Source organism: Neoarthrinium moseri (assembly GCF_022829205.1).
Source record: "Neoarthrinium moseri strain CBS 164.80 chromosome Unknown scaffold73_Wmoseri_CBS_16480, whole genome shotgun sequence".
NCBI lineage: Eukaryota > Fungi > Ascomycota > Sordariomycetes > Amphisphaeriales > Apiosporaceae > Neoarthrinium > Neoarthrinium moseri.
The window spans coordinates 18,974-41,957 of NW_026055187.1; the positions used below are offsets into that span (position 1 = coordinate 18,974).

The following is a 22,984-nucleotide window of genomic DNA, read 5'->3' on the forward strand; positions in this document are numbered from 1 at the left end:
GGGGTAGCTGCATTTACAGAAACGTCATGTGATGGAGCAATGTCTGGTTATCGCGGCATATAGTCAATCAGCAAGTGTTCTGTCGTCAGAGTTATCGCCGGACTATCGATGCAGAGGCCCTGAGCGTGTAGATAAACGGGAAAAGGGCCTCACGATTATGCATGTATGTATATTTCCTGAGAATATGCAGGTGCATCGAAACGGCGAGGGCGGAGGAGGCAAGATGCCGAGGTTCTTGGGGGATCACGACATGGAGATATCGGTGCTCGTTGCCAATGAGAAGCGGCCCCAGTTGCTCGCCAGATGGCGTCACTTATTCATCCTGAGTAGCTGCCTGCCTTACTGTACCGGTAGTAGCTGGAGGCCCAGGTGATAAGGGGAAGGGGGTCGAACAGATACCCGTGACAGTACCTACCTAGGTACTTGGGTACCTACATATAGGTAGGCCTACAGATTACAGTACCGTACACTTAGGTGGTGGGCGGGCGGGAATCGGGGGCTGGAGCCGCTGCTGGCTGGGATGAACCCCTGAAACCAGTCGCTAGCGGCCCCGGATAAGGCGCTGGATCAGGTGCTGATAAGCATTTTCCAGCACCTTGCTGCAGCTCTTGAGCCTCTTCGCGACCGAACAGCTTGATGATTACGATCCGAGACCCCAGCGGTGTTTGGCATGATTGTGCTCCCAGACGAGGCTGATCTTGCAGACTTGTAAGTCGGACCAGGAGTTGCCCAGCGCTGCCCCGAACCGACGCTTTGTCGCGCGGAATTGCTGACCAACAGCTGCGCTACAGAGCTCCGATTGCGTCCCAAAGTTAGTCCTCACGATATCCTCACTACCTACCCGCCAGCCGCGCCTCCAGCGATACGGCCGCTCTGCCTCCCCGGACCGAACGCACCGCCTGCATTCCCATCGCGCAGCGTCCAACACGCCATCTAGACTCGCCCAGCACCCGATCCGACCTCTGCATTGTCCACGGGGTCCAATTCGTCGCCAAGAAACACTGCAAGTTGCCACCTTCCTGCACGATTGCCCACCCGCCGGCACCTGCCTCCAGTCATTCGGCCTCCCGTCTCCCGCCGTCTCGGCCTCTCTGCTTCGCGACCGAACCTCCCTCGGCCCGGCCCATCACTACTACTAACACGACCACCACCACCACAACTTGAAGGAACAGAGGCGCACGTCGGTCGCATCGCAACATGAGTGCCCGGCCTACGACACCGGCTTCCCCCCGGAATGCCAAGATCAAGTCTCCTGCTCCGGGCACGCCTCTGTTCGGCTGCGGTTAGTAGACATGCTCCCTCCAGGAGGCTCCACCCGCCGGGACTTGATGGACTAATACGTCGCCTACAGAACACGTACAGCTTCTTCTCTCAAACGGTCCCGAGGTCGTGCAGAGCTCCATCCAGTACTACAAGATGTTGCTGAGGGTCATCTTCGACAATACTGCTATTGTGCCGCAGACCACCAAGAGCCCCGACGGTGCTATCGCCACCTCCTTGACGTCCAACTGGCTGTGTCTGCAGTGCTCCACCATTGTCCCCGAGGAGGAACGCCCCAAGCACGGCCAGAAGAAGAGCCATCGGTTCTACGTCGACTCCCGCAGTGGTTCGCTGTATTGCCAATTTTGCGAGGACTTCGTTTGGGATCCCACACTCGAGGAGCTGAGAGTGAGAAAGATAGGCACCGGCTCTTTTTCAGGTACTTTTCTGGCTTGAGCCGCCGCGTGGTGTGCCATAGAACGAGTTGAGCCTTGAACTGACAAACCTACAGGTCGCAAACGGAAGCACGAGGAACTGTTCGCTGATCCGGTCAAGGATGACCCACGATACATATCCTCAAACACCACGACGGCGTCGTGCAGAGCAGATGGCCTCCGGGGCATCTACAACGCCGGTGCCACCTGTTACCAGAACGTAGTCTTGCAGAGTTTTCTGCACAACCCGCTCCTCAGAAACTTCTACCTCAGCGATGGCCACCAAGAGGGCGACTGTGAAGTGTCACATTGTCTCAGCTGCGCCATGGACAATATGTTTCAAGACTTCTACGCTCTGGAAACGACTAATGGCTATACAGCAGCCAACATATTGTCCGGTTTCTGGATCAGCGAAAAGAAAGCATTTGAAAACCTTGTGACCACCAAAGAGCAAGACGCTCATGAGTTCTTCCAGTTCCTCGCTGAAGAGCTGCACGAGCGGAACGGCGATGGCAAAAGACCCGAGACGGGTAGCGAGCACAGCTGCAACTGCATTATACACCAAACGTTCTACGGCAAGCTTCAGAGACAGACGACATGCCAGTCTTGTGGCGGCGTTACTATCGCGGTGGAGTCGTTTCTGGACCTGAGTCTGGGAGTTGACAGTTTGGCCCAGAAACGGGGCAAGAAGGCTAGAAACACCCCCCTGACACTGCTGGAATGTCTCGACGAGGAATATATCAAGTCGGATAAGTGCGAGTATCGATGTCGGAACTGTGATTCGATGCAGCAGGCACGCCGCGATAATAGCATCAAGCTTCTGCCGAACACACTATCGATACAACTGAAGGTGAGTTCCACAGCCATCCATCCATCCTCGTCACCGCCTGGACACGGCCGGCAACTGACTGAATATGGCAGAGGTTCGAGTTCAAACAAGGAAGCAGGGACAAATCAGCGTCCAAGATCGACACTCCTGTGCAGTTCCCTTTGACTCTCAACATGACTCCATACACATCGCGCGGCAGATCTGCAGACGCCAGAGAAAGCCAGGAGCTGGCGCGGTCGTGTACGTATGATTTACTAAGTGTTGTGGTCCACGTCGGTGAGATAGACACAGGCCATTATACGACGTATTGTCGAGTTGGCGAACAAGTAAGTCTAGTCGCTCCCAGGTTCGCGGACCCTGTTGCTGACAATCCTAGTGGTTCGCTTTCAACGACCACCGTGTAGAGTTGGCGACGAAATCAGAAGTACTGAATTCGAAACCGTATCTGCTGTTCTACATCATCCGCTCACTAGCCTAAGCGCCGGCCGGATGATGTAGATGACAGGCCACAAGGGCTGCCAACAGGGAAACTCTCAGGGATGGTTGACGAAAATGCATAGCCTGGTTTTTGGTTTAGAAGAAAAAAAGCATCAGAGCAATCATGTATAAATGCTCAGGCGTTAGTCATTTGTACTCCTTCTACTTGCTGCCTTGCCCTTGGAACGGCAACCTCGCCCACGAGGAAGGGCCCAAACCACTTTATATATACCCACCAATGTCCTATACCAAGATTGTGGCTGGACGGATGGCTGGAACTGCACTACAAGACGAAGGTTCTGCCATCAGCAAAGACGGACAATACTCATGGGAACAGATCATAGCCACATGTGTATGGAATGGCAAATGCCATGTTGGCACACTTCGGTAGACTGCTTAGTCGTCTTACTTTCATTGCTTGTGACCAGTTTTTGTTGGTGATTAGTAGGGACTTGCCTAGTGTAAGTCAATGGATTGCCTAGGATTGTCAAGTTACAGAGTGAGTGAGTTTCAAGACGGTCATATACGTATCTGGATTGTTACTACAGAGAAATACCACCAACTCTTCCTTTTCGCTTACACTTTGCGGTACAATACCAAACTCAGCTACCACACACCGGATTGTTCATGGCACGCGTGCGTCACCTTGGACAGTTACACAATGCAAGGAGGATTTCAACCCGGTCGTCCCAGCATCCAGTCAGTAGAGCAATCCGCATCTCACATGACTCGCGAGTGTACTCCGGTGATCCTCAACTGGGGATGTCCTTTGCAATGCTAGGTTTCGGGCAGGTGGGCTTGGCAATTAGTAACTGACTAGTATACTGTCTCCACCAGAGACAAGGGGAGGAAAAATAAGGCAAAACAAGTCTGACGGCTCACTAAAAATTTGTAACCCGTTCCTTGGCAGTTAGCCCCAGCCCAAGGATCTGACGCTCCACGACTTCACATGGATAAGGAACCAACAACCTACGTTGTTTCATTTCACTCACTTTCCGAGGGCTGGTCCTATAGACGTGCAGGCAGCAAACGCAGGTCAAACTGGCATTTCCGTTTCTTTCATAGGGGAAAATAATAAAAATGGGCGACTTCATTGACGAACCAATGTAAGCTAAACTCGCGTCCCTACCCTGCGCTTCACTTGACGGCACGCTAAACCCTCGGCAGCACCCTCTCCTCGCACGCCCTCGATGCGCTCAAGGAGTTCTACTCGGAGCGCGATGTGCACACGGAGAAGTTTGAGCAGCTCAAGGCCGACGCCGGGGAGGACCCGGACAGCAAGCAGGCGCCGCTGAGTATGGCGGCATTCCGGGAGGACTGGCAGGAGAGTCAGTTCTGGGTAAGTAGGAACTGTTTTCCTTTTATTTTCTTACTTTATTCCCCTTTCCGACCCAATTCGGGCTTATACTCTACATTCCGTCCAGTAGCGGGCATGGTACGACCTCGCTGCTGGTCAATCGCTTGCTTGAGCGATCCTGAGTAATCAAATGTGTTAGCCTGGGGATGAGTAGAACAGAGCGACAATCACGGACGCTCGCCTCGAACTATAGTGCTTGGCCCAATACCACAGGGGCCGCGCCAGCACGGTCGAGGACCCAGGGGGTATATATGCGGAGGACGTAAGTAAGGGGAGACAAGGTACTAATCGACCTAATCGCAGTATTCAGACGAGACGGCGAGACTGTTGGCGGGCCAGCTGCTCAAGGGCGCAGCCGAGGACACAACGATTGCAGTCGTGTCGGCGCCAAGTGTGTTTGTTGCGCTCAAGAACCTTTTGGTGAGTACCTAGACTGCGTCCTGTTCAAAGCTTCTCTGTGAAGTTTCGAGAGTTTCTAATCGGAGCCAGAACGAGACCGAGGAGGCCTCTCCCAAGCCGAAGCTCATCCTCCTGGAGCACGATCAGCGCTTCTCCGTCTTCCCGGAATTCGTGTTCTACGACTACAACCAGCCCGCCAAATTGCCTGGTAAGACTCCCCTTTGGCTCTTGTATTTACCCTTATCAATTCTCTCCTCACGGCCTTGGTCGAGCGTGTAATCGATGATGGACTGACGAGCGCGGTGCAGACACACTCAAAGGCAGCGTGGACTGCATCATCATCGACCCTCCGTTCCTGAACCCAGACTGCCAGACCAAGAGTGAGTTCCATCCCCCGACTCCCCACTGACTAGCCGAAATGCGTTGCCATTTCTTCTGCTAACGAAGGCTGTCAAATGCATCAGTGGCACTCACGGCGCGCTGGCTGAGCAAGCCGAACACAGAAGACATGCGGGCCATCCTGGTGACGGGCGAGAGGATGGAGAGCCTGGTCCTCAAGCTGTACAAGAACTTTGGGCTGCGGACGACGACGTTCGATGTCGTGCACATGGGGCTGAAGAACGAGTTCTACTGCTATGCCAACTTTGTAGACGACGCGTGGAAGTGGAAAGAAAGCTAGGCTCGATTGGTTAGTTGGCTGGATCCAGGCCAGTCAGTTTGATAGAATAGCTAGACAGAATGGTTAGACATAGACTCTGGCATTGCCGCTGACTTTGCCCAAGAAGAAAGCTAATGCCCCTTTTCCCTTGTGCAGACTAATCAGAATTGCTTGTGTCGCGGATTCTCCCATGTAAAAATAAAAAACTGTTGTTCGTTTTTCGTCCTGGTCCACTATTTCACTGGTATTGAAGCAAGGAAACTCTGGTCTAGGTGTATATGTACAGTGCACACGAGTTTTCTCTCCTCTCTAACAACCCACTCAGTGAAGACTACTCTACAACTCATCCGTGACGTGGATGTACTTCCTGTCTTCCCTCCTCTCCTTCTCCGTCGCCGGGGGGAGGTCGTAAAATGACGAGCTTCGGTATCCCTGAAGGTAGTGGTATGTGAAGTCCTTGATGTCGCCGGGGGTGATGCCAAGGTCCTTGAAAGTCTTGGCGGTCGCATCGATCTCCTGGTCGATGAACTCCCTGTCGATGTCCTCAGCAGACAGGATAGGCCACCAGAGAACCTTGTTGAGGAGGGCGGCGACGGGCTTGAGGAGCGGCCTTGGGACGTTGAGGTGCCTGCGCTTCTTGAAGATCTCACGGTCTACCATCTCGGCGATCTCCTCGGTTGAGTACTCATTGGGACCGTACAGCTCATATGTCTGACCCGCCGTGGTGTCGTCGTATAGCATGAGCTCGAGGGCCTTACCAACATCGATCGACTATGTACTCGGGGTTAGTTTTCTGGGTGCGCCGGGGAGACAATCCAGAGAGCGTTAGGAGACCTACGTGTACTGGCGAGTACCTCTCCTGCATGTTGTTGGAGGTGAACAGGTTGGTGACACCAGCGAGCTTGATCAGCAGGTTGTCCTCGAAGCCGAAGACGGGAGCGGGGCGGACAATGGTGGTCTCGGGGAAGATGGCACGGGCGACCTGCTCTCCGCGGCCTTTAGTGGCAAAGAACTCAGACTCGGAGTTGGGGTTGGCGTTGTAGGACGAGACATGGATGTAGCGGTCGACGTCGTACTTGGCGACGGCCTCGCAGATGCGCTCGGTGCCGTGGACGTGGACGTCCTCGAGGCTGTAGTTCTTGGTGGGGTAGTTGCGGCCGATCAGGTTGTAGACGACGTCCGAGTGCCTGACGCTGGCCTCGATGGACTCGGTGTTGTACAGATCGTACTCGAGGAAGTGGACGCGGCCCAGATCACCCGTCACCTTGAGGTGGCGCTTGGCCATCTCCTCTCGGTACGGGATCACGACCTGGCATCCCTGGCGGGCTGTGCGGCACCGGGTCAGTCAATTCCTCTGCGACTTGCGAGGAGCGAGTTCTCCTACCTAGTCTGTTGACAATGTAGCGACCCAATTGGCCGGTTGCGCCAAATACGGTCGCGGTGTGACCTGGAGCAAGGCGGGTTGGTTAGCAAAGGGTGCGGCGGTTTCGGGGTGGGTTTGGGGTGTGCAATCACCTCCGAGAGAGTGCCTGGATGGAGAAGTGGTCAGCACACGTGGAATTGGACGGGCGGGAGAGGTGCAGAGAGACGTACCGTCCGCCGGTGGTCCGCAGAATGGGCTTGCCGGTGCGGGTGATGGTGATGTCGGAGATGGCCCGTCGGGGGACGAGGGTGAGGTTGAGGGCGAGCTTCCGGGAGGACCGCACGGCGGCCGGAAAGGAAGCCATCCTTGCTGTATCGTGGGGTGCAAGAGAGGACAGCTGCCTTCCCAATTCGCAATTGCACTGGCGATGCACTGGCGATGGATTGGACGCGAGCTTGGTGATGGGGTGGGTGGTGGTTGAGCTCCCCAGCGAACGAATTCGGGGCTTGCGGGCTGCCAGCCCACCGCCGGCCCGCCAATCACCGCCCACTGATTTCCAGCCCGGCTGCTCCAGCCACACACCCGACAGTGCCTGTGTACCTTGGCCTGGCTTGGCTGGGCTGTCTGTTAGCCAGTGAGGCTGGGGCCAGGCAGGATGCAGTGAGGCTTAGCTACAGCTTTAGCGGGTGAGCCCGACGCAAACGCCGCCCGCCAGGCTGCACTCCAGCCGCGTCTACAGGCGGCCGATAGTGGCATGGACGCCCGGAGCTACAGTAGTTAGGTAGAGGTGAGGTCAGCTAAGGTACAGCAGTCCCCCCGGGCCTAGCAACCACCTACTCCAAACCATATCACCACCACCACCACCACCATCCCTCCATCCCAACAAGCTCCCCAAGCCTCCGACGACCGAAACCCCGGCACGTCTTCGCTCCTCCGCCCGGCTCCTGCTTTCTTCTTACACCTCGCATCCCCCGACGACAGAAGGCGATACGCTCTTTCCCCCACCCCTGCGGCATCATGAATGTCGACACCATCTCCGACTTCCTCGCCGACCAACGGGACGAGGCACCCGAGGAGCTCCAGGGCCTCATCATCCAGTTCGAGAACCTGTGGGAGCGCAAGCTATGGCACCAGCTGACCGACGCCCTCGTCGAGTTCTTCGAGAACCCCGCCAGCCAGAAGCAGCGCCTGCAGTTCTACAAGGTCTTTATCCTCAAGTTCGCCGACAAGATCAACCAGCTCAAGCTTGTCGACCTGGGCCTCAAGGCCGCCTCGGCGTGTAGAGGTACGCACACCCATGCCCTAGAATCTCTGTACCATGTCTGTACTGTCGCTGGGGGACTCGTATGCTGATTTCGTGCCTCTCCTGTCGCTCAGATGACCAGGAACGGCTGTCCTTCCTCCAGGACCTCGCCAAAAAGGTCGACAGCGAGACCTCACAAGACGCCTTCGTCTACGCCACGATAGCCGTCGGCCTGATGAAGCTAAAGGTTGACGATGAGGATGGCGCCCGCAAAGACCTCGACAGTGCCGAGAAGATCCTCGACACCTTCGACAGCGTCGAGACAAAGGTCCACGCCGCCTTCTACCGCACCAACGCCATGTACTACAACTCGGTCCAGGACTACGCCTCCTACTACCGCAACGCTCTGCTCTACCTCGCCTGCATAGACCTCAGCACCCTGTCGCCCGCCGAGAGGAAGAACAGGGCCTACGAGCTCGGCATCGCCGCCTTGGTCTCGGACTCCATCTACAACTTTGGCGAGCTGCTACAACATCCCATCCTGGCCGCCCTCAGCGGCGACGCCGAGTGGCTGCGCAACCTGCTTCTTGCCTTCAACCGCGGCGACCTGGCCGCCTACGACACCCTGTCCGGCCACATCTCCTCCAACGAGCTCCTGGCCGAGCACGAGACCGAGATTAGGCAAAAGATCTACCTGGCCGCTCTGACCGAGGCCGTGTTCCGCCGGCCACCCCACCAGCGCGCCATGACCTTTGACGCCATCAGCGCCGACACCAAGGTCCGCATGAATGAGATTGAGCACTTGGTCATGAAGGCCTTGAGTCTGGGCCTGGTCAGGGGGACGATCGACGAGGTGGACAAGCTGGTCAACTTCACTTGGGTGCAGCCGCGCGTGCTCGACATGACCCAGGTCGCCAGCCTGGGCGCGAGGCTGGGCGAGTGGGGTGAGAACGTCAATAAGCTGGGCAACTGGATCGAGGCCACGGGACAAGACATCTGGGCTCCGTGAGCGGACGTTTTTGCTTAATTTTGTATGATGATGGAAAGGGCGCCGTGATTGATGAGCAGGCATGGACTTGTGGCTAAAACGGAGTCTGGTCTGAATTGGGTCTGTAACATAAGATACCATAGACGAGCATCCCCCCAGACGTGGGGATGGGAGAGCATAATGCACAGAGCATAGCCCGTCATTTTCCCTGTCTCGGATCGCCATGGTGCCAATGGTATAACGAGCGAGTAACGGCAATGTGCCAGAAATCAGTATTCCCAGTCGTTAGGTTGTCGAGTCGGCAGTGACCAGGTGGGCTGTGGCGTGCCTCTTATTATCGGAAATGGCAACAACTGACTGCCACGCCCGTTCAACTTGCGACAAATCCTACAATTCAGCATTGTAAGGCCAAGCCACTACATGAGCACAAGATATGCGCTTTTCCATGATAGACAATCGTCGATGTTACAATATAATCAGCGACCACATGAAGCAGAACAAGTGCGGGCAACCCGTGGAGTCAGCCACCAGATAGAGCCTAGCCAGCTACATATCGTCTCCAAGGGGTGAATGAGACCGAGATACACACGGGTTTCAAACATTCATGGCAACTAGGCTAGGCCATATAATGCTGTCCTTGAACATTAACCACCTCAGCTACGACTATGACAATGACAACCCCGGGAGACCGGTGAGATAAGGGCGGTATCCTTATACATCCTATGCTACTGCTTACCGTGGAATCGACGGTTACGCAAGTAGCCAGGCCCGACTTCGGCATTCTACTATAGACATTGCAGTCAGTAGAATGTCGAGCAGAGCCATGATAGCCTATATCAGCCTCAACAAACAGACTACCTAGCACATACGACCATAGATGCTAGAGAACTCGGGATCCCGTCCGCTCTCCCATAGATAAACTGGCAATCGCTGGATTAGTAGTTGGGTGGGTGACCACCAGCGAATACCCGGTGTTGTATGTTTTTGTAAATCATTTTTGTTCCAATTTCATTTTTTTCGTCGTGCACTAAAGATCATCGCCTCTGGGTGAATGCCTATGCAGTAGTCCTTTCTGCGGTGAGGATGTCTACAACAGTGGTAGTTCCCTTTTGCCGTGTTGTGCTTGCTATAGTGGTATGTTGGGTTAGGCATTTACTGCACCCAGAGAGTGCGAGGATCATGATAATGGTGTTCCCTTATTCTCTTATGCATAACATGTTAGGATAACAGAAAACACGCGAGAGTCGTGGGCGGATTAACCATCGTAAGAATTATTCGAATATTGTGAGATACAAGGGCAATGAGCACATTAATCAACTGGGCAATACAGATTAACAACTATCATATAAACCTGTTCTCTATGCTTCATACCCTGATCACCTGTGCTATGCAATCGTTATTACCAAGGCATAATTTACTCGCACCGTGTATTGTCTGTCTTCATGATCGTATTACTATGTGTGTTTTCCAACTGTAAGATCGTTCTTCCCATAGCATGGTAATCTGACTGTGGGTTCACTCCACCGGCTATCCCGTGCTAGTTGGCTCGTGGTCCTAGCATGCGCAATGGCTAGTTAAATAAGACGTCGAAGATACCACTCTGGCTTTAGCGGTTTCACTGGTGCAAAGGTACGACAGACTCTCGTGCTCGAGTCGATTCAATGCAGTCAGAAGCGTGCTGTTCTTGAGCCGGAATGTCCCAGTCCCTTATCCGGGTATGGGGGATGCCTAGGTGCGGTTATATTGGCCATGTAGCATGAGCGATAATAGCCCCTGTTTTGTGGTTATCAAGCTGGCATATGATCTATTATCATCCCACGGACAAAGAAAACTGCTCTCGTCTTTCAGTAGGTTTCATGATCGTTGGCAACAGGCTTGGTCATCCCAAAGACAAAACCTCCTCTCCTCGCCTTTATCCGTGGATGTAAGAAAGCCGTTGCGCGGTCTGTTCCTTCTGGATTCCCTCTTTTCCTTTCCTCCCCACTTCTGTGTGCATGAATGATACGAGGGGCCCTGAAGCGTCGGCTAAGACCTCGTTTGCTAGTTGAGGTTGAGGCCTTTACTCGACCAACTTCTGGATACCACGTGCATCTGGGGAGTTTTTGAACATCACTCCTTCTTCGCAGAAATGGCAATCTTTCATTTCTTGCCGTTCTTCGCGAACGGCGGCAAAGAAGGATAGCGAAGGATCGCTATCGCTTCGTGCAACTTGGCGTGGGCAATATGTGTGAAGCGGCCATTCACCATCAGTCGTAGCTCGCTGTCCTGGAATGCTTTAAAAATAGACGAATGAATAGCTTGCTTCATTGCTCCTCATCGCTACCGGTGCTGCTGCTGCCACTACTGCTCGTATCGTCGTCCGCGTTAGGCGTGGTCTGCTTCTTGCCAGCCTCCACGATGCGCTGCTGATCCGCAGGCGAGAAGAGTGCAGTACCCTGCTGCAGTGCTTTGATGAGCAGTGGCAGGGCGTCGCCTTTAAAGTCGTCTGCGCCACGGACCTTATCAAGGTCCTCGGCCAGTTCCTTGGTGGCTTGCTGGAGGTAGTAGGACGCAAAGTCCGACGGCACGCTGTTTTTGCCTGACATATTGCGTACAACGTCTGAATAAACGGTTTTGTTGGTCCTTGGTGGTGATGAATGAAAGTGACACCTTGAGAGGTTCCTGTGACGAATGATGTGGTATGCAAAGTGAAAACGAGAATCACTTGACAATATAAGATTGATGAGAAAGGAGGGAGTTTTGCGATTGGTGGTGCCAGCTACCACCTATCAAGGTGCCAAGGTTTTCTTTCATGTATGCTAGTCAGCCTGACCCCATTCAAGAGAGCTCCGTGGGAAAACTCAGGGTAAATCCAATGCGGGCAGTCTTTGATTGGGTACCTGGGTAGGCCCCGCAGGAAGAAGGAGAAGACGTTATGATTCAAAATAAAGACCGAGCAAGACGTGGAGTGGGACCGCATATACCTGATTCATCTCTTGCCTTTTACCAGATATGACAGAGTGCAGCCCAACTTACTCCATTCTCACAATCTTTGGAACAACCTTACTGCGTTCGCAGAACATATGCTTTTTGTTGCCGGCGACAATCCTGGCAACTTGGTCCAATGGTTAGGAAAGCCTGCTTTTAATTTTTCTTCTAAATTAGTCCCCGCGCCTTGATGGCCTGTTCGTTGCCTGAGTAACTACGGTAGTTCAATCCTGACAGTCTCTACCTGGGTACTTGGCATGTAAGTACTCCCAGTTTTGGGGGGCCCTATTATTATGTTATTTTAAGACAGTATTTCAGCAGGGGACCTAGGTAGTATGGTACCGATGTCCGACAACTGGGCGCCTGCCGTTGCCCAAGTTGACTGCTGTTTTGCTGCATGCTTGGCAGTCCAAGTTGGACTTGAACTTGGATCTGGACTGGGCTGGGACTTGGACCCCTGGAGTGCAGCTGACGCTAAACTGCGTCATTCTCGTTAGTCAGTCAGTGGGCACAACAGCTCTGCGCCTGAACATTCCAGGTTTGGGGGAACCTGACAAGGCGCCAGTTCCAACTGTACAACCAGCTCCCAACCAACGCGCGCGCAACGCCTTGTAACTAGTATATCATCCATAACCAGTTCGTGTGTGCTGCTTTGCGACGGGCTTGCATAGCAACAACACACCGAGTCCTCGCAACCGACCGCCCCGACTCAGGATCACGCCCAGCGCAGATGGCGGCCTTCAAAAGTACCCCTCTATACGGCGGGGCTCTCATCTGCGACCTGCCCACCACCTTTGCCGACGTCAGGTACGGAGAGACTCGCTGAGTGAATGAACCCATGCGACGCGCCGCGCGGACCCAACAGCCTCTGGGCTCTTTTTCCCTCTGCGCGCGGCCGCATGCATGCTGGGCTGGCACCGCGCGACTGACATGAAGTGATCACAGCCTGCTACGCGAGGTCCCCGACAACCAGGAGGTCTACATCGACAAGGACGGCTTCACCAGCATCGTCTTTGACATCACCGAGCGCGTGGGCGGCAAGGGCAGCGGGCCCGAGATCGACGGCCGCGCCCTGACGACCCATCTGGAGGATGTCGTCGGAGACGATATCGACCGGACCAAAGTCTGGAACACCACGCCCACACTATTCTCGCGACTCGAGTACGTCCATTCCGTTCCCACCACGTCGATGCGCAGAGACAGGGGTGAGTGTTTGCTAACTCGGATCTCTTCCGCAGCGAGGACATCCCCGCATACACCCTGATCGCGACACAGGCGCCCAAGCCCAACCCCGAACAGCGCGAGCGCTCCTCGGCCCCCGACTTCACGGCCCTCATCATGACGCTGGTGCGCCTGGAGCGCGAGCTGACCGACATCCTGATCACCATCAACGTCCCACACATCAAGGGCGAGTACAACGAGGAGGACATTGACTTGGAGCTGGGCAAGCAGGGCAAGCTCATCGGGGACGCCGTCGACTACGCGGCCAAGATCTGGGAGACCTTCAAGGTCAAGGATTGGGGCCTCTTCGCGGAGATATAGATGACACCAACGACACTCGGCTGGGCTGGTTTCCCACGAAGGGCGCACCATGTGCAAGCGGAGAGCGTAGATCTGGGTAGAGGGAGTTGCGTTGCTATCTTGCGGCGGATGATCATGAATTAAATGAGTATTTCTTGGGTCACGGAATGGTCTTGCCAGAATAAGTTTCACACTATCACAGCTAGGAGCCGACGAATTGTATTTGCGGCACAATGGAGAGAATCACTTCCCCTTCCACTGGGTGTTGTTAGTATTCACCTGCAGCCAGGCACTCGGAAATTGGTTCGGCTACACCCTGGTCGGATCGGGGCCACAAACGACCACCTCTATCTTGTCAAACAAAAGAGGATATGCTTGTTCAAATGCAACAATGCTGTATCAAAGCCCTAGTAATTACGCCCTCGAGTCTATGCATGGAGAATGTACAAGCCCCTGAAATACATCGTACAACGAACGAATGGCTGCTGGTGGGAATAAAAGCCCTATTAGCTGTCGCCCAACTCCGCTTCGAGGTCCACCACGGCCAGCTCCTCAAACTCATCCTCGAGGCCTTGGAGTTCCTTCTTATTTAGGGTGTCCTGAGATCCCTGTTTCTCGGCCTGTTGGGCTTTCCATCTGGTGGATACCTGCGCCATCATCTCCTTGAATGTCAGCGCCCTGCCCTCGGCCTTTAATACCTTCATCTCCTTGCTCACGAACTCCTGGTACGCACTCTTGCCCTTGCCGGCCGCCCTCGGCACGGGCTTGACCTGCTCCAGCAGACCGCGGCACCGGCCGCACTTGTGCTTGGCCGGGTTGATGCTTCGCGAGTGCCGGCCGTACTCGTTGGCGCACTCGGCGCACCGCCACATGTACTTGTGGTCGATCTCGTAGCTGTGCTTGGTCGTCACCTCGATGCCCCGGTCGCCGAACGCCTTCATGCACCTCCGCCCCCAAGCCTTGAACTCGGCCCCGTGCGCCACCTTGGTCTTGCCGTCCACCATGTAGACCGCCAGATGGCAGAACTCGTGGGCCACCGTGTTGAGCAGCTGGTCCTCGTTGGACAGGACCTTGGAGGCCAGCTCGATCTTGGCCTCGTGCCGACGCTCCTTGACCGACTTCAGGGTCCCGTCGGCCTGCTGCGTCGTCTTCGTCACCTCTTTGCACTTCCAGTGCGCGCGGCCGGCCGTGGACTTGAGTGTGGTGCTCCACACGATACGCACTCCACCCGTGAGCGCTGTGAGCTTAGAGAGTTCGCCCGACGTGAGGCTTTCGTCGAGCTCGCGCAGGAAGTCCTGTGCGAGGCTCTCCTTGGCCTGCTCAAACGCCTTCTTGGCATCGCGCTTCTCGGGGCTCGTGCCGTACTTCTTCTTCAGCATCTCCTTCTTGTCCGGTCCCTCCAGGACCAGTTTCCTGGGGCTTCGTTTTGGGGGAGAATGCCGGTCGAACCATTCGTTCTGGACTTCGGTATCCCAGAACTCCTTCTGTTCAGGCTTCCAGGGCGATGGGGGGATTTTGGGGGCCTTTAATGGTGACGCCTGCAGTGTTTTCCTGGGAGTCATGGGCTCCAGCTGGGGCTTCTGTTTGGCATCGGGTGAATCATCCAGCTCCTCAGCATAGATCTGCAGCTTGTCGAACGCGTCCTCAAGGCTGCCCCCTTTCAGCGCGGCTTTCCTGGATTTGCCTTCGGGTGTCTGGGGCGTGTCCAACATCTGTTCCGGCGTAGCAGCTCGATAGCTTGGCGCAGGCGTAGGTTTTGCCTTGGTGGTATCCTTCTCCTTTTTTGTAGAGTTCTGCGGCGGAGAAAGACGCACGGCGCCTAGCGGTTGACTCTTGGGGTTTCCCCTTGCTCTCCGTGGCTTCGGTACTGGGTCGAAATCTGAAGGTGAGTCGAAATCTGCGTCTGAGTCTGAGTCTGAGTCCAAAGACAAAGCCGTGACAAACTCAGATGTGTCATCACTACTGGAGTCCTTGCCATTGTCGTCGTCTGCAATGAGATGAGAAACCTCCACGGTCTCCTCTATCGTCGTTTCGCCACCTTCTTCTGTTATCGAAATATCAGGTTCTGTCTTCTGCTGTAACTCTGGAGTGACCTTTCTTGGGTTCCGAATGGATGCCCGCGCTGGTTGTCTCCTTCGCACAAATACATCGTCATCTTCGTCGTCGTCGGACTCCAGTATACGACTTTCGGCTTCGTCGGATGGCCCCTGTGAGATCCCCAGAGTGGTTCGCCTGACTTCCCTGCTCCGAACACGTGATGCTCTCGGCTTCGGTGTTTCTGTGTCTTCGTTCCACTTCTGGAAAAGGGAGTCGTCCAAGTTCTGCGAGTAGCCCAACTTCCGACGCCTCAGTGGCGTGCCGCTCGAAAGCGAAGCCGGCACGCTGGCCGCTCCCGTCGCGACTGCTTTTGGCTTCAATGCCCTGGCCGGTTTATTCTCCTTGTCGGCCGCACTGGCGTCGGCCTTCTCGGGAGCCTTTTGCTGCCTCGCACGCCTGGCGACCACCTGCAGGTTGGGAAACTCATCGTCACTCTCCGAATCGTACATCCTTGCTCAAATCCTCTGCCTAGAGATGCTTTGCATGAAAGTTGGCAAGGCCAGACAGACACCATGTTCAGGTTCTGAGTCTGCTCCACAGAGAGTCAAACGGACGTTGTTGAGTTGCGGGTCCGTTGGCGGGGCAACGGCGCCTGGATGACCAAGATTGGTCGGTCAAGTCAAGTTAGTTCCTTAGGCAATTCAGCATTTCCACCTTGTATGTCGTCGATGACGTCCCGTTGTCAAGTCATGATTATTGTGCAGTTTTCGTTAAAATAACGTCAACATCTGCAAATGGTCAGAGCCGCATTTGGCATTGTGTGTTCATATTGGAAGGGCCAATTGATGAAATACATTGCCAAGTAGGTTTGTTGGACGGTCTTGAGGCATCGTGACGCTCCACCCTAATCGGCGGAGCAAGTATCCTATCAATTGTGCAATCGAACGTCTCATCGTTGAGGGAACAAGTCCGAACCTCAGCAGTGCATCTGTCACAACAGGGCACAACAACGTTGAAGGCGTCTTGCAACTTGAGAATGAGCAACATATGCTACAACGAAAATCATAACTTAGCCATGCCGGAATTACACTACACCATACTGCACTCTATTCGTGGACTGGCTTCTCTCATAGCCATGGGATCGTCCTGTGCTGGAATACTATTGAATGGTTCTGGCAGCGGATTCCGTTGGGAATGGTCACGTCTATTTCAACAAACTTGAGCACAACAAAAGTGAGGAATTGGTAATTTTTTTTCCTACTTGCTGTCAAGGTAAACAGATAACACGAAATCACGAGGCTGCCACGATACCTAGTACCAAGAGCCACGTCTCAAAAGGCAAGATCGAAGACTGCACTTACGTGTGTCTCTAGATTTCGTCGCCGCTTATGCCAGGCTGCTGCCTCCCACCACTTACCTAAAGCACCGGTTCCAATGCAGGTTGAGGAAGGCTGGTATCGATCGAGTGAGCCTTGCCCAATTCGGTGGATATGTCTCCTCCACCAATTCCGAGTCGCCCGGGTCCAGGGGCTGTACTGCCCTAGCTCTAGCAATATCCAATGGGCTAAAGGCATCATCATCGGGGAAGTCTTTGATGTAGCGCTGTATTTGACGAGCTCTTAACAACATGGTCTTACTGAAGCGGTGCTTTTGGAACTTGATTGTGCCGGGATCAATTTCCACTGACACCGGCTGACGAGGACCCAAGGGGGCAGGGTAGCTAGAAGGAAGATCCAACTCATTCCGAGACTTTTTGCGTGTCGGGGTTGGGATATCATCTTCTGGCTCATCGTTCCGCTTATGCTTCGTCCCAGTAGTTGGGGCATCCTCACCCTTGCTACGGTCATCCTCCTTTTGCCAAACGTCATTGAGCGGATCGTCCAACTCGTTTCGAGGCTTTTTGCAAACCGGCTCTGAGATACCATCTTGTGGCTCACCGTCCCGCCTGCGCTTCATTCCGCAAGTCGTTGAACCTTCAACCTTACAACCGTCAGCGTCTCCAAGCATTCTGGGCATCATCATTGGGGGCTCGTCCTGCTTTTCGCTTCCCTTGCTGTCCAATTTATCCCATACTACAGGCTTTCTCGGCTCTGCTGGGTTGAGCCGGCTCAGAGAGAGAATGCCAGCCGGAGATGCTGCGTTAAATCGGAACGAATCCAACTCGGCGTTCTCCCACGTAGTGTCAAAGTCTTCAACAAGCCATTGTATGAAACCTCCGTGACTGACAACCACAATCTCTGCGTCCTCTCCATGACTCTGAGCTAGGGCTGAAAGTATCCTACGGGCTACACGGGCTCGTTGCTCCAATGCGCTGGGCGTGGCCGCATACCTGCTCAAAGCGCTCCTATCGAGATAGTCTGCGTCCAGATGTTTAAATTCCATCAGATCCCCGAATTCTCTCTGGAGTGTTTCAATGTCAGCGGGTACGTTGCAGTCGTAAGGCTCGACCTCGACAAGCTCACCCAGCAATATTATCTTCTTGCCGCGTTCAACCACAGTAGGGAACGCTAGTGCACATGTCTCCACCGCCCGAGAAGATGGAGAGGCAACCAAGTGAGTGACACGCTTCTGCAGGTCTTTCTCAGCTGAAGAGAGAATACCGCATTGCGCTTTACCCCTCCGTGTCAATTTCGGGTCCTCAAGATGATACCGCGCATCGACGTTGTGCTCAGCCTCTGCATGTCGGACTATGTGCAAAATTGGTGCCATTTTCTGTGTTGTTTTATTTCGTGGCTGGTGTCTAGTGAAGCCTGGAGAGCGAACTGCAGAGCGAAGTTGATGAACGGAGGTGCGACTAGAGTCTTGTGGTGTGGCAGACAGGTTCAGCAATATTCTCGACGGGTTTCTTATATACTTTGGTAGAGGAGTAGCATAATGGCACTGTGGTGTTCTCGCATGAAGAGCAATGTCTAATTTACAAGCGTATTGTTCGTAAACGGTGTCTTTGGTCTTAATTCAAGAGAAGGGAGTACTAATAATGTCTTCAAAGGAACACATACTAAAGGAAGGATGCCCTGGGTACATTCCACTACCTAAGAATATGCCCTTTGTCTCACATCCTGCGTATGCCTCTCCCCTACGCCGGGCCTTACGGTGAAAGAAATATCCACCAGGGTATCAAAAGCTTTAGTAAAGCACCCACAAAGTCGCACATCTTCTTTCCGCTCGGCGTCGATTTTACCAACTGGATATGACCGGAGTTGTTCATCTGAGAACAGATTGACTTGGCCAGACCAAGGTCGGCGCAAAGAAACAACCAAGGATATACCCTTGGGACAGGTATTGAGACTCGAGGACGGATATCCTCCGACTTGATGTAAGCACTACCATGCAGCTGAGTGATCCGCGCGTAACCAATGAGAAGTTGTCGCTTTTGACCCACTCCAGTTTCCGAGGGCATGGTTTTGACTAGCCAGTTCAACATAGTAGTGGAGTTGTTACATGAGGTAGTCTTTGGGCTGGAAGAATAGATATATAATCATGATCTGTTCGCACAAGGCGCTGGATTCCATCGATCTCGACATCGCAGGCTCTTCATCACGGATCTGATCAACTAATTTTGCTTACCTAGATCATTTCCCTCGACATGCCTGTCATATGTCTCGTTCATGGTGCTTGGCACCACCCTGCTTCCTACCACCGCATCATAGATCCCTTGAGAGCTTGCGGCTATACAGTCCTAGCACCCGTCAATGCGACTGTAGGCAGCGACGGATCCATAGCAGGCAAAACGTACGCTGACGACGTGAAAAGGATCCATGAGGTCCTGCTGCCCCATCTTGACGCTGGCGAGGAGGCCACCATGGTCTGTCATAGCTACGGTGGCATTCCCGGCACCGCAGCGCTTCATGGCCACACTGTGGAAGAGAGAAAGGCACGTGGCCTCGAAGGCGGCGTCAGGTCTGTGTTATATTTCGCTGCTGCTGCAGTGCCCCAGAGAGGCATGAGCCTCTATACGCTTGAGAACGACAATTGGCCAGGCTGGCACAGACAGGAGGTGAGTATCCTAGAGCACCGGCTGGTAGGGAAGCAACGGCTTATGTGTCACTAGGGAGAGATGCGCTTGCTGAATCCCGAAGCCATGGATGTCTTTTACAATGATATGCCCAAGGAAGAGAGGGAAAGCCATTTCGCGGGTTTGATGTACCAGAGCCATGCCAGTCTCGTAACTCCAACGCAGTATGCGGCGACTGAGGTCAAGGCTCCCAAGATCTATGTTGTGTGCACCAATGACAAGTGCATCCCGGCCCTGGGTCAGCAGGCCATGGCCAATGCCATGGGTGCCCGAGTCATCGAGCTTACTTGCGGGCACAGTCCGTTTCTCAAGGAGGCGGAATCGAAGGAGCTGGTCCGTTTGATCATGGACCTGGCCACGTAGGCATGTATAAGAATGAGAGCACTAAGTTAGGAAAGCCTGACTATGCACATCTCCTCACCCAAGATGTAGGTACGCCTCGCCGGCTAGCAACTAGTGATATGGAACGTGCTCAGAGTCAAGAAGAGAATAAGTACGGACATAGCCACATATATTGAAACCTGCTGCTCCGACATGATCATGTTAGCCCACAATGGTCATGGGTTTCAAGACGACCTTCTAACGATGGGACAATTAATTCTCCAGGGCTACTGAGGCGCATGCCTGTCGTCCTGTTGTCTGAGCCAGTCATGCAAAGCCCTCATGATTTCAGGGATGCACAGGCCAGAATCCATGGTGTGCACGTCGCCTTGCTTCGCTAGATGCTCCCCACCGTCAAGTGAACTTTGTAGTTGAAACACTGATAAGAGCGCTCCTCACGTGTGAGATCGGACTAGCTATTGCGGAGGCACAGCATTGCCTGTCTTGTTGAGCTTGTACGTGCTTCTTTCTACTGAGCGCCCCTGTCTATCCTTTGGAGGTGCATGATAGACTCGGGATTTAGCAATTGAAGAAGCTCCACCAAAGTAGCACCCGATCGTGTCTCAGCGCTGGAAGCCCTGAAGATGCGGCTGAGGCGCAGCCCACATGAAAATCTGATGGAAACGGTACCGGTTTGGCTTGCCCCTGGACGAACATGGACTGACCCACTGCAGGTGGCTAGAGGACGACTGGCCCACCCCTCGCTCAAATGGATGACGGATGCCTTGCCCGCCAGCCTGCGGTCGCGGGTGTTGGACAAACCGGCCATCAAGCCCTGTCCGTCTCGCGTCGAGTGCGGGCTCTTGGCGGATTTAATTTAGTCTCTGCTCAAAGTTGGCTCATCAGTCAGATTGGAGGGGCAGCAGCAGCCGTGGCAGCATCGCTGTGGGGGGATTCGAGGTTTCTTCGCTCAAGCTGGTCTTGAACTCTCAAAGAACCTTCAGTCTGAACTCTCTTTGGCATTATTGCCAGCCACCCCTCCAGCTAGGGTCCCGATCACGTCCAATTGTCGACCTAAACAAGACTGCACCGTCTCTCGGTGCCAAGTCGACTTTATGCTAACTAATTATCCGCTGTCCAGCAGTGGATCTGGCGGCGGCGTGGTATGTACTGCTGGCGCTGCTGGCGCTGCTGGCGTTCAGATGAAAAAAGGCGCTCCCGCCTGTCAAGCTTTGATTGATCTGACCCGTCTGACCACACTGCTTAACAAGCAGGAATATAATACATATACCGAAAATACACAATGGCACCGTAATACTATGTGGGCTCCTGCGCTAACGCCGCGTCATCCAAGATTGTATCCACGGCACGATTCAGGCTGCTCTAGAGGGCAGAAAAGGGGCCCACCGTCAGCGTCCAATCTCGGGCTGGACTCCTGTTGGGCGGGCACATTTCCACACCCTGCAAGTCCCGCCGCGCACGATTGATTGCTCCGAGTTCCCAAATTTGCCTATGTCGTCATCATCGGTGTGGGCAGCATGCGCGCAAGCCATGGCGCGCTCGCTTGTCTGCCAGAAGAAGCCATTCGGCCACCGGTACCTGCATTGAGCGGGCCGTTATGAGTCGACACGTTCATTCTGCACTGTACAAAAAGCACAGTGACCTCTTTTTCGTATGACTCCACCGTAGCGCAGTATCGTACTGCGGAGGGCAGCTACACGCCGCGTACATCTTGACGACCATGGTGGACGAGATCCATCCTCATGCAAGATGGTCAAGCTGGGCGTGGGTATGGCTGTTAGGCTGTACGTATTCGATGGGAGGGTTGCAAATGGCTAGGCCCGTATGTAGGTATGTTTTGTAGTATGGCTCAGTCCTATCCTGAACGAACATGCGCTCCTTCAAACATGGCTAGGTGGATATAGTAAGCAATACTCATCGCCCTCGAGATTTTTTAGGTTTTGAGGATTGAATGCATGGGCAGCGCATGAAAGGCTCCCCGCCCGGCCACCATGACCACATGCATGTTTGCAGAAACCAACTACACTGTTCGGTATCCTCTGGGGGCGCGGGGGTGCGACATGAACGAACAGTGAGAACAAGATTCGTGTCCGACTGCTCGAAAGGTCAACAGCTGCAGGAGGCATGGAGTGGCGCTGTCTGGGGCTCGTACTGATGATGGACCTCTTGGCAACCTATCGTATACGACTTGCAGAGCGGTCTTGACTAAAAAGTGCCGTACACCACTGCTGGACGGTATCGTATTCGAGGAACATCTTGGTGGAGTGTAGCACACAACACGATGGATGACCGTTGAGAAACGAGTCTGTGACGGAATTCAAAGCCTACCACTGCCAGACGGCCGACATGTTGGTCGTGTGCTCGCAGCGCGATTTCAACGAGATCCAGCCAATATTCTCTGTTCCTTTGTTGTGCACTTCCAACAAACCTGTATTCCAGCGCACACGGCCCTGGGAGCCAAGTTTTCATCAGGTTTGGATTGACGGTACTGCAGAAACTGCAGCAGCAGCGCGATACCTGAAGAATACCCGACGCACGTCGACTTCTGGGCGGACCCACACGGCATACGTCGAGACGTCAGTCACTTTGAGGCGCAGGTAAACGAATATGCCATGATGCTGTCTGTTTAAATTTCCGAGTCTCGAAAACCTCAGCATGCAGACGCACTTTACCGTGACTGGACATCTGTGTTAACAACGTTGTTATGTGACAATGACCTGACAATGAACCCGAGGCAATTGATAATCTTGCTGAGAGTTTGCCTAGAGCGCTGGGACCACCCGAAGATGTAGTGGTTGCAAGAGGGCTGTGTGGAAAAGTCAAGTACCAACATATGGTACAGAGAATTGAAGCCGATGCATAGTTACAAGCCAAGAAAAGCACTGTTGATAGCGCCCATCTCCGCTAAATTCCGCAGTGGATTGTCTGATCGATCCTCATCCCAAGAGCAGGCAGCAGAGTAAAGTGGTGTCCAGTACCATGTGGGTAGGTATTGTCTGCTTTCTTCCAAGGTACAGCTCAAGTATCATTCGGTGATTCGCAGTTATGGTGTACTTTGGGCTGGCCCCAAGGTGGGATGGCCGTGGGTGTCGGA

The 22,984-nt window shown here is 54.0% G+C and overlaps 9 protein-coding genes across 9 annotated transcripts; 5 read left to right on the top strand and 4 right to left on the bottom strand.

The window, feature by feature from the left end:
* Positions 1–1,197: 1,197 nt before the first annotated feature.
* Positions 1,198–3,001, top strand: JN550_011742 (uncharacterized protein; the record flags this gene model as incomplete). Its single annotated transcript, XM_049310141.1, has 5 exons — positions 1,198–1,282; positions 1,352–1,699; positions 1,772–2,544; positions 2,616–2,849; positions 2,900–3,001. 5 exons carry the CDS (start codon positions 1,198–1,200, stop codon positions 2,999–3,001), a joined length of 1,542 nt encoding a protein of 513 aa, XP_049166241.1.
* Positions 3,002–4,080: 1,079 nt separating this feature from the next.
* Positions 4,081–5,435, top strand: JN550_011743 (uncharacterized protein; the record flags this gene model as incomplete). Its single annotated transcript, XM_049310142.1, has 7 exons — positions 4,081–4,106; positions 4,168–4,339; positions 4,551–4,619; positions 4,661–4,777; positions 4,847–4,964; positions 5,065–5,136; positions 5,221–5,435. 7 exons carry the CDS (start codon positions 4,081–4,083, stop codon positions 5,433–5,435), a joined length of 789 nt encoding a protein of 262 aa, XP_049166242.1.
* Positions 5,436–5,750: 315 nt separating this feature from the next.
* Positions 5,751–7,141, bottom strand: JN550_011744 (uncharacterized protein; the record flags this gene model as incomplete). The annotated part of the gene is made up of 5 exons (XM_049310143.1): positions 5,751–6,185; positions 6,253–6,740; positions 6,799–6,861; positions 6,930–6,943; positions 7,008–7,141. The coding sequence occupies 5 exons, from the start codon at positions 7,139–7,141 to the stop codon at positions 5,751–5,753; spliced, it is 1,134 nt and encodes a 377-aa protein (XP_049166243.1).
* A 653-nt stretch (positions 7,142–7,794) lies between these two features.
* JN550_011745 (uncharacterized protein) lies at positions 7,795–9,029 on the top strand (the record flags this gene model as incomplete). Its single annotated transcript, XM_049310144.1, has 2 exons — positions 7,795–8,062; positions 8,155–9,029. The coding sequence occupies 2 exons, from the start codon at positions 7,795–7,797 to the stop codon at positions 9,027–9,029; spliced, it is 1,143 nt and encodes a 380-aa protein (XP_049166244.1).
* Positions 9,030–11,311: 2,282 nt separating this feature from the next.
* Positions 11,312–11,593, bottom strand: JN550_011746 (uncharacterized protein; the record flags this gene model as incomplete). The annotated part of the gene is made up of 1 exon (XM_049310145.1): positions 11,312–11,593. The coding sequence occupies one exon, from the start codon at positions 11,591–11,593 to the stop codon at positions 11,312–11,314; it is 282 nt and encodes a 93-aa protein (XP_049166245.1).
* Positions 11,594–12,705: 1,112 nt separating this feature from the next.
* Positions 12,706–13,517, top strand: JN550_011747 (uncharacterized protein; the record flags this gene model as incomplete). Its single annotated transcript, XM_049310146.1, has 3 exons — positions 12,706–12,782; positions 12,921–13,136; positions 13,214–13,517. The coding sequence occupies 3 exons, from the start codon at positions 12,706–12,708 to the stop codon at positions 13,515–13,517; spliced, it is 597 nt and encodes a 198-aa protein (XP_049166246.1).
* A 485-nt stretch (positions 13,518–14,002) lies between these two features.
* On the bottom strand, positions 14,003–16,042 carry JN550_011748 (uncharacterized protein; the record flags this gene model as incomplete). Its single annotated transcript, XM_049310148.1, has 1 exon — positions 14,003–16,042. One exon carries the CDS (start codon positions 16,040–16,042, stop codon positions 14,003–14,005), a length of 2,040 nt encoding a protein of 679 aa, XP_049166247.1.
* A 904-nt stretch (positions 16,043–16,946) lies between these two features.
* JN550_011749 (uncharacterized protein) lies at positions 16,947–18,242 on the bottom strand (the record flags this gene model as incomplete). Its single annotated transcript, XM_049310149.1, has 1 exon — positions 16,947–18,242. The coding sequence occupies one exon, from the start codon at positions 18,240–18,242 to the stop codon at positions 16,947–16,949; it is 1,296 nt and encodes a 431-aa protein (XP_049166248.1).
* An 877-nt stretch (positions 18,243–19,119) lies between these two features.
* On the top strand, positions 19,120–19,911 carry JN550_011750 (uncharacterized protein; the record flags this gene model as incomplete). The annotated part of the gene is made up of 2 exons (XM_049310150.1): positions 19,120–19,530; positions 19,585–19,911. The coding sequence occupies 2 exons, from the start codon at positions 19,120–19,122 to the stop codon at positions 19,909–19,911; spliced, it is 738 nt and encodes a 245-aa protein (XP_049166249.1).
* Between the last annotated feature and the right edge of the window lie 3,073 nt (positions 19,912–22,984).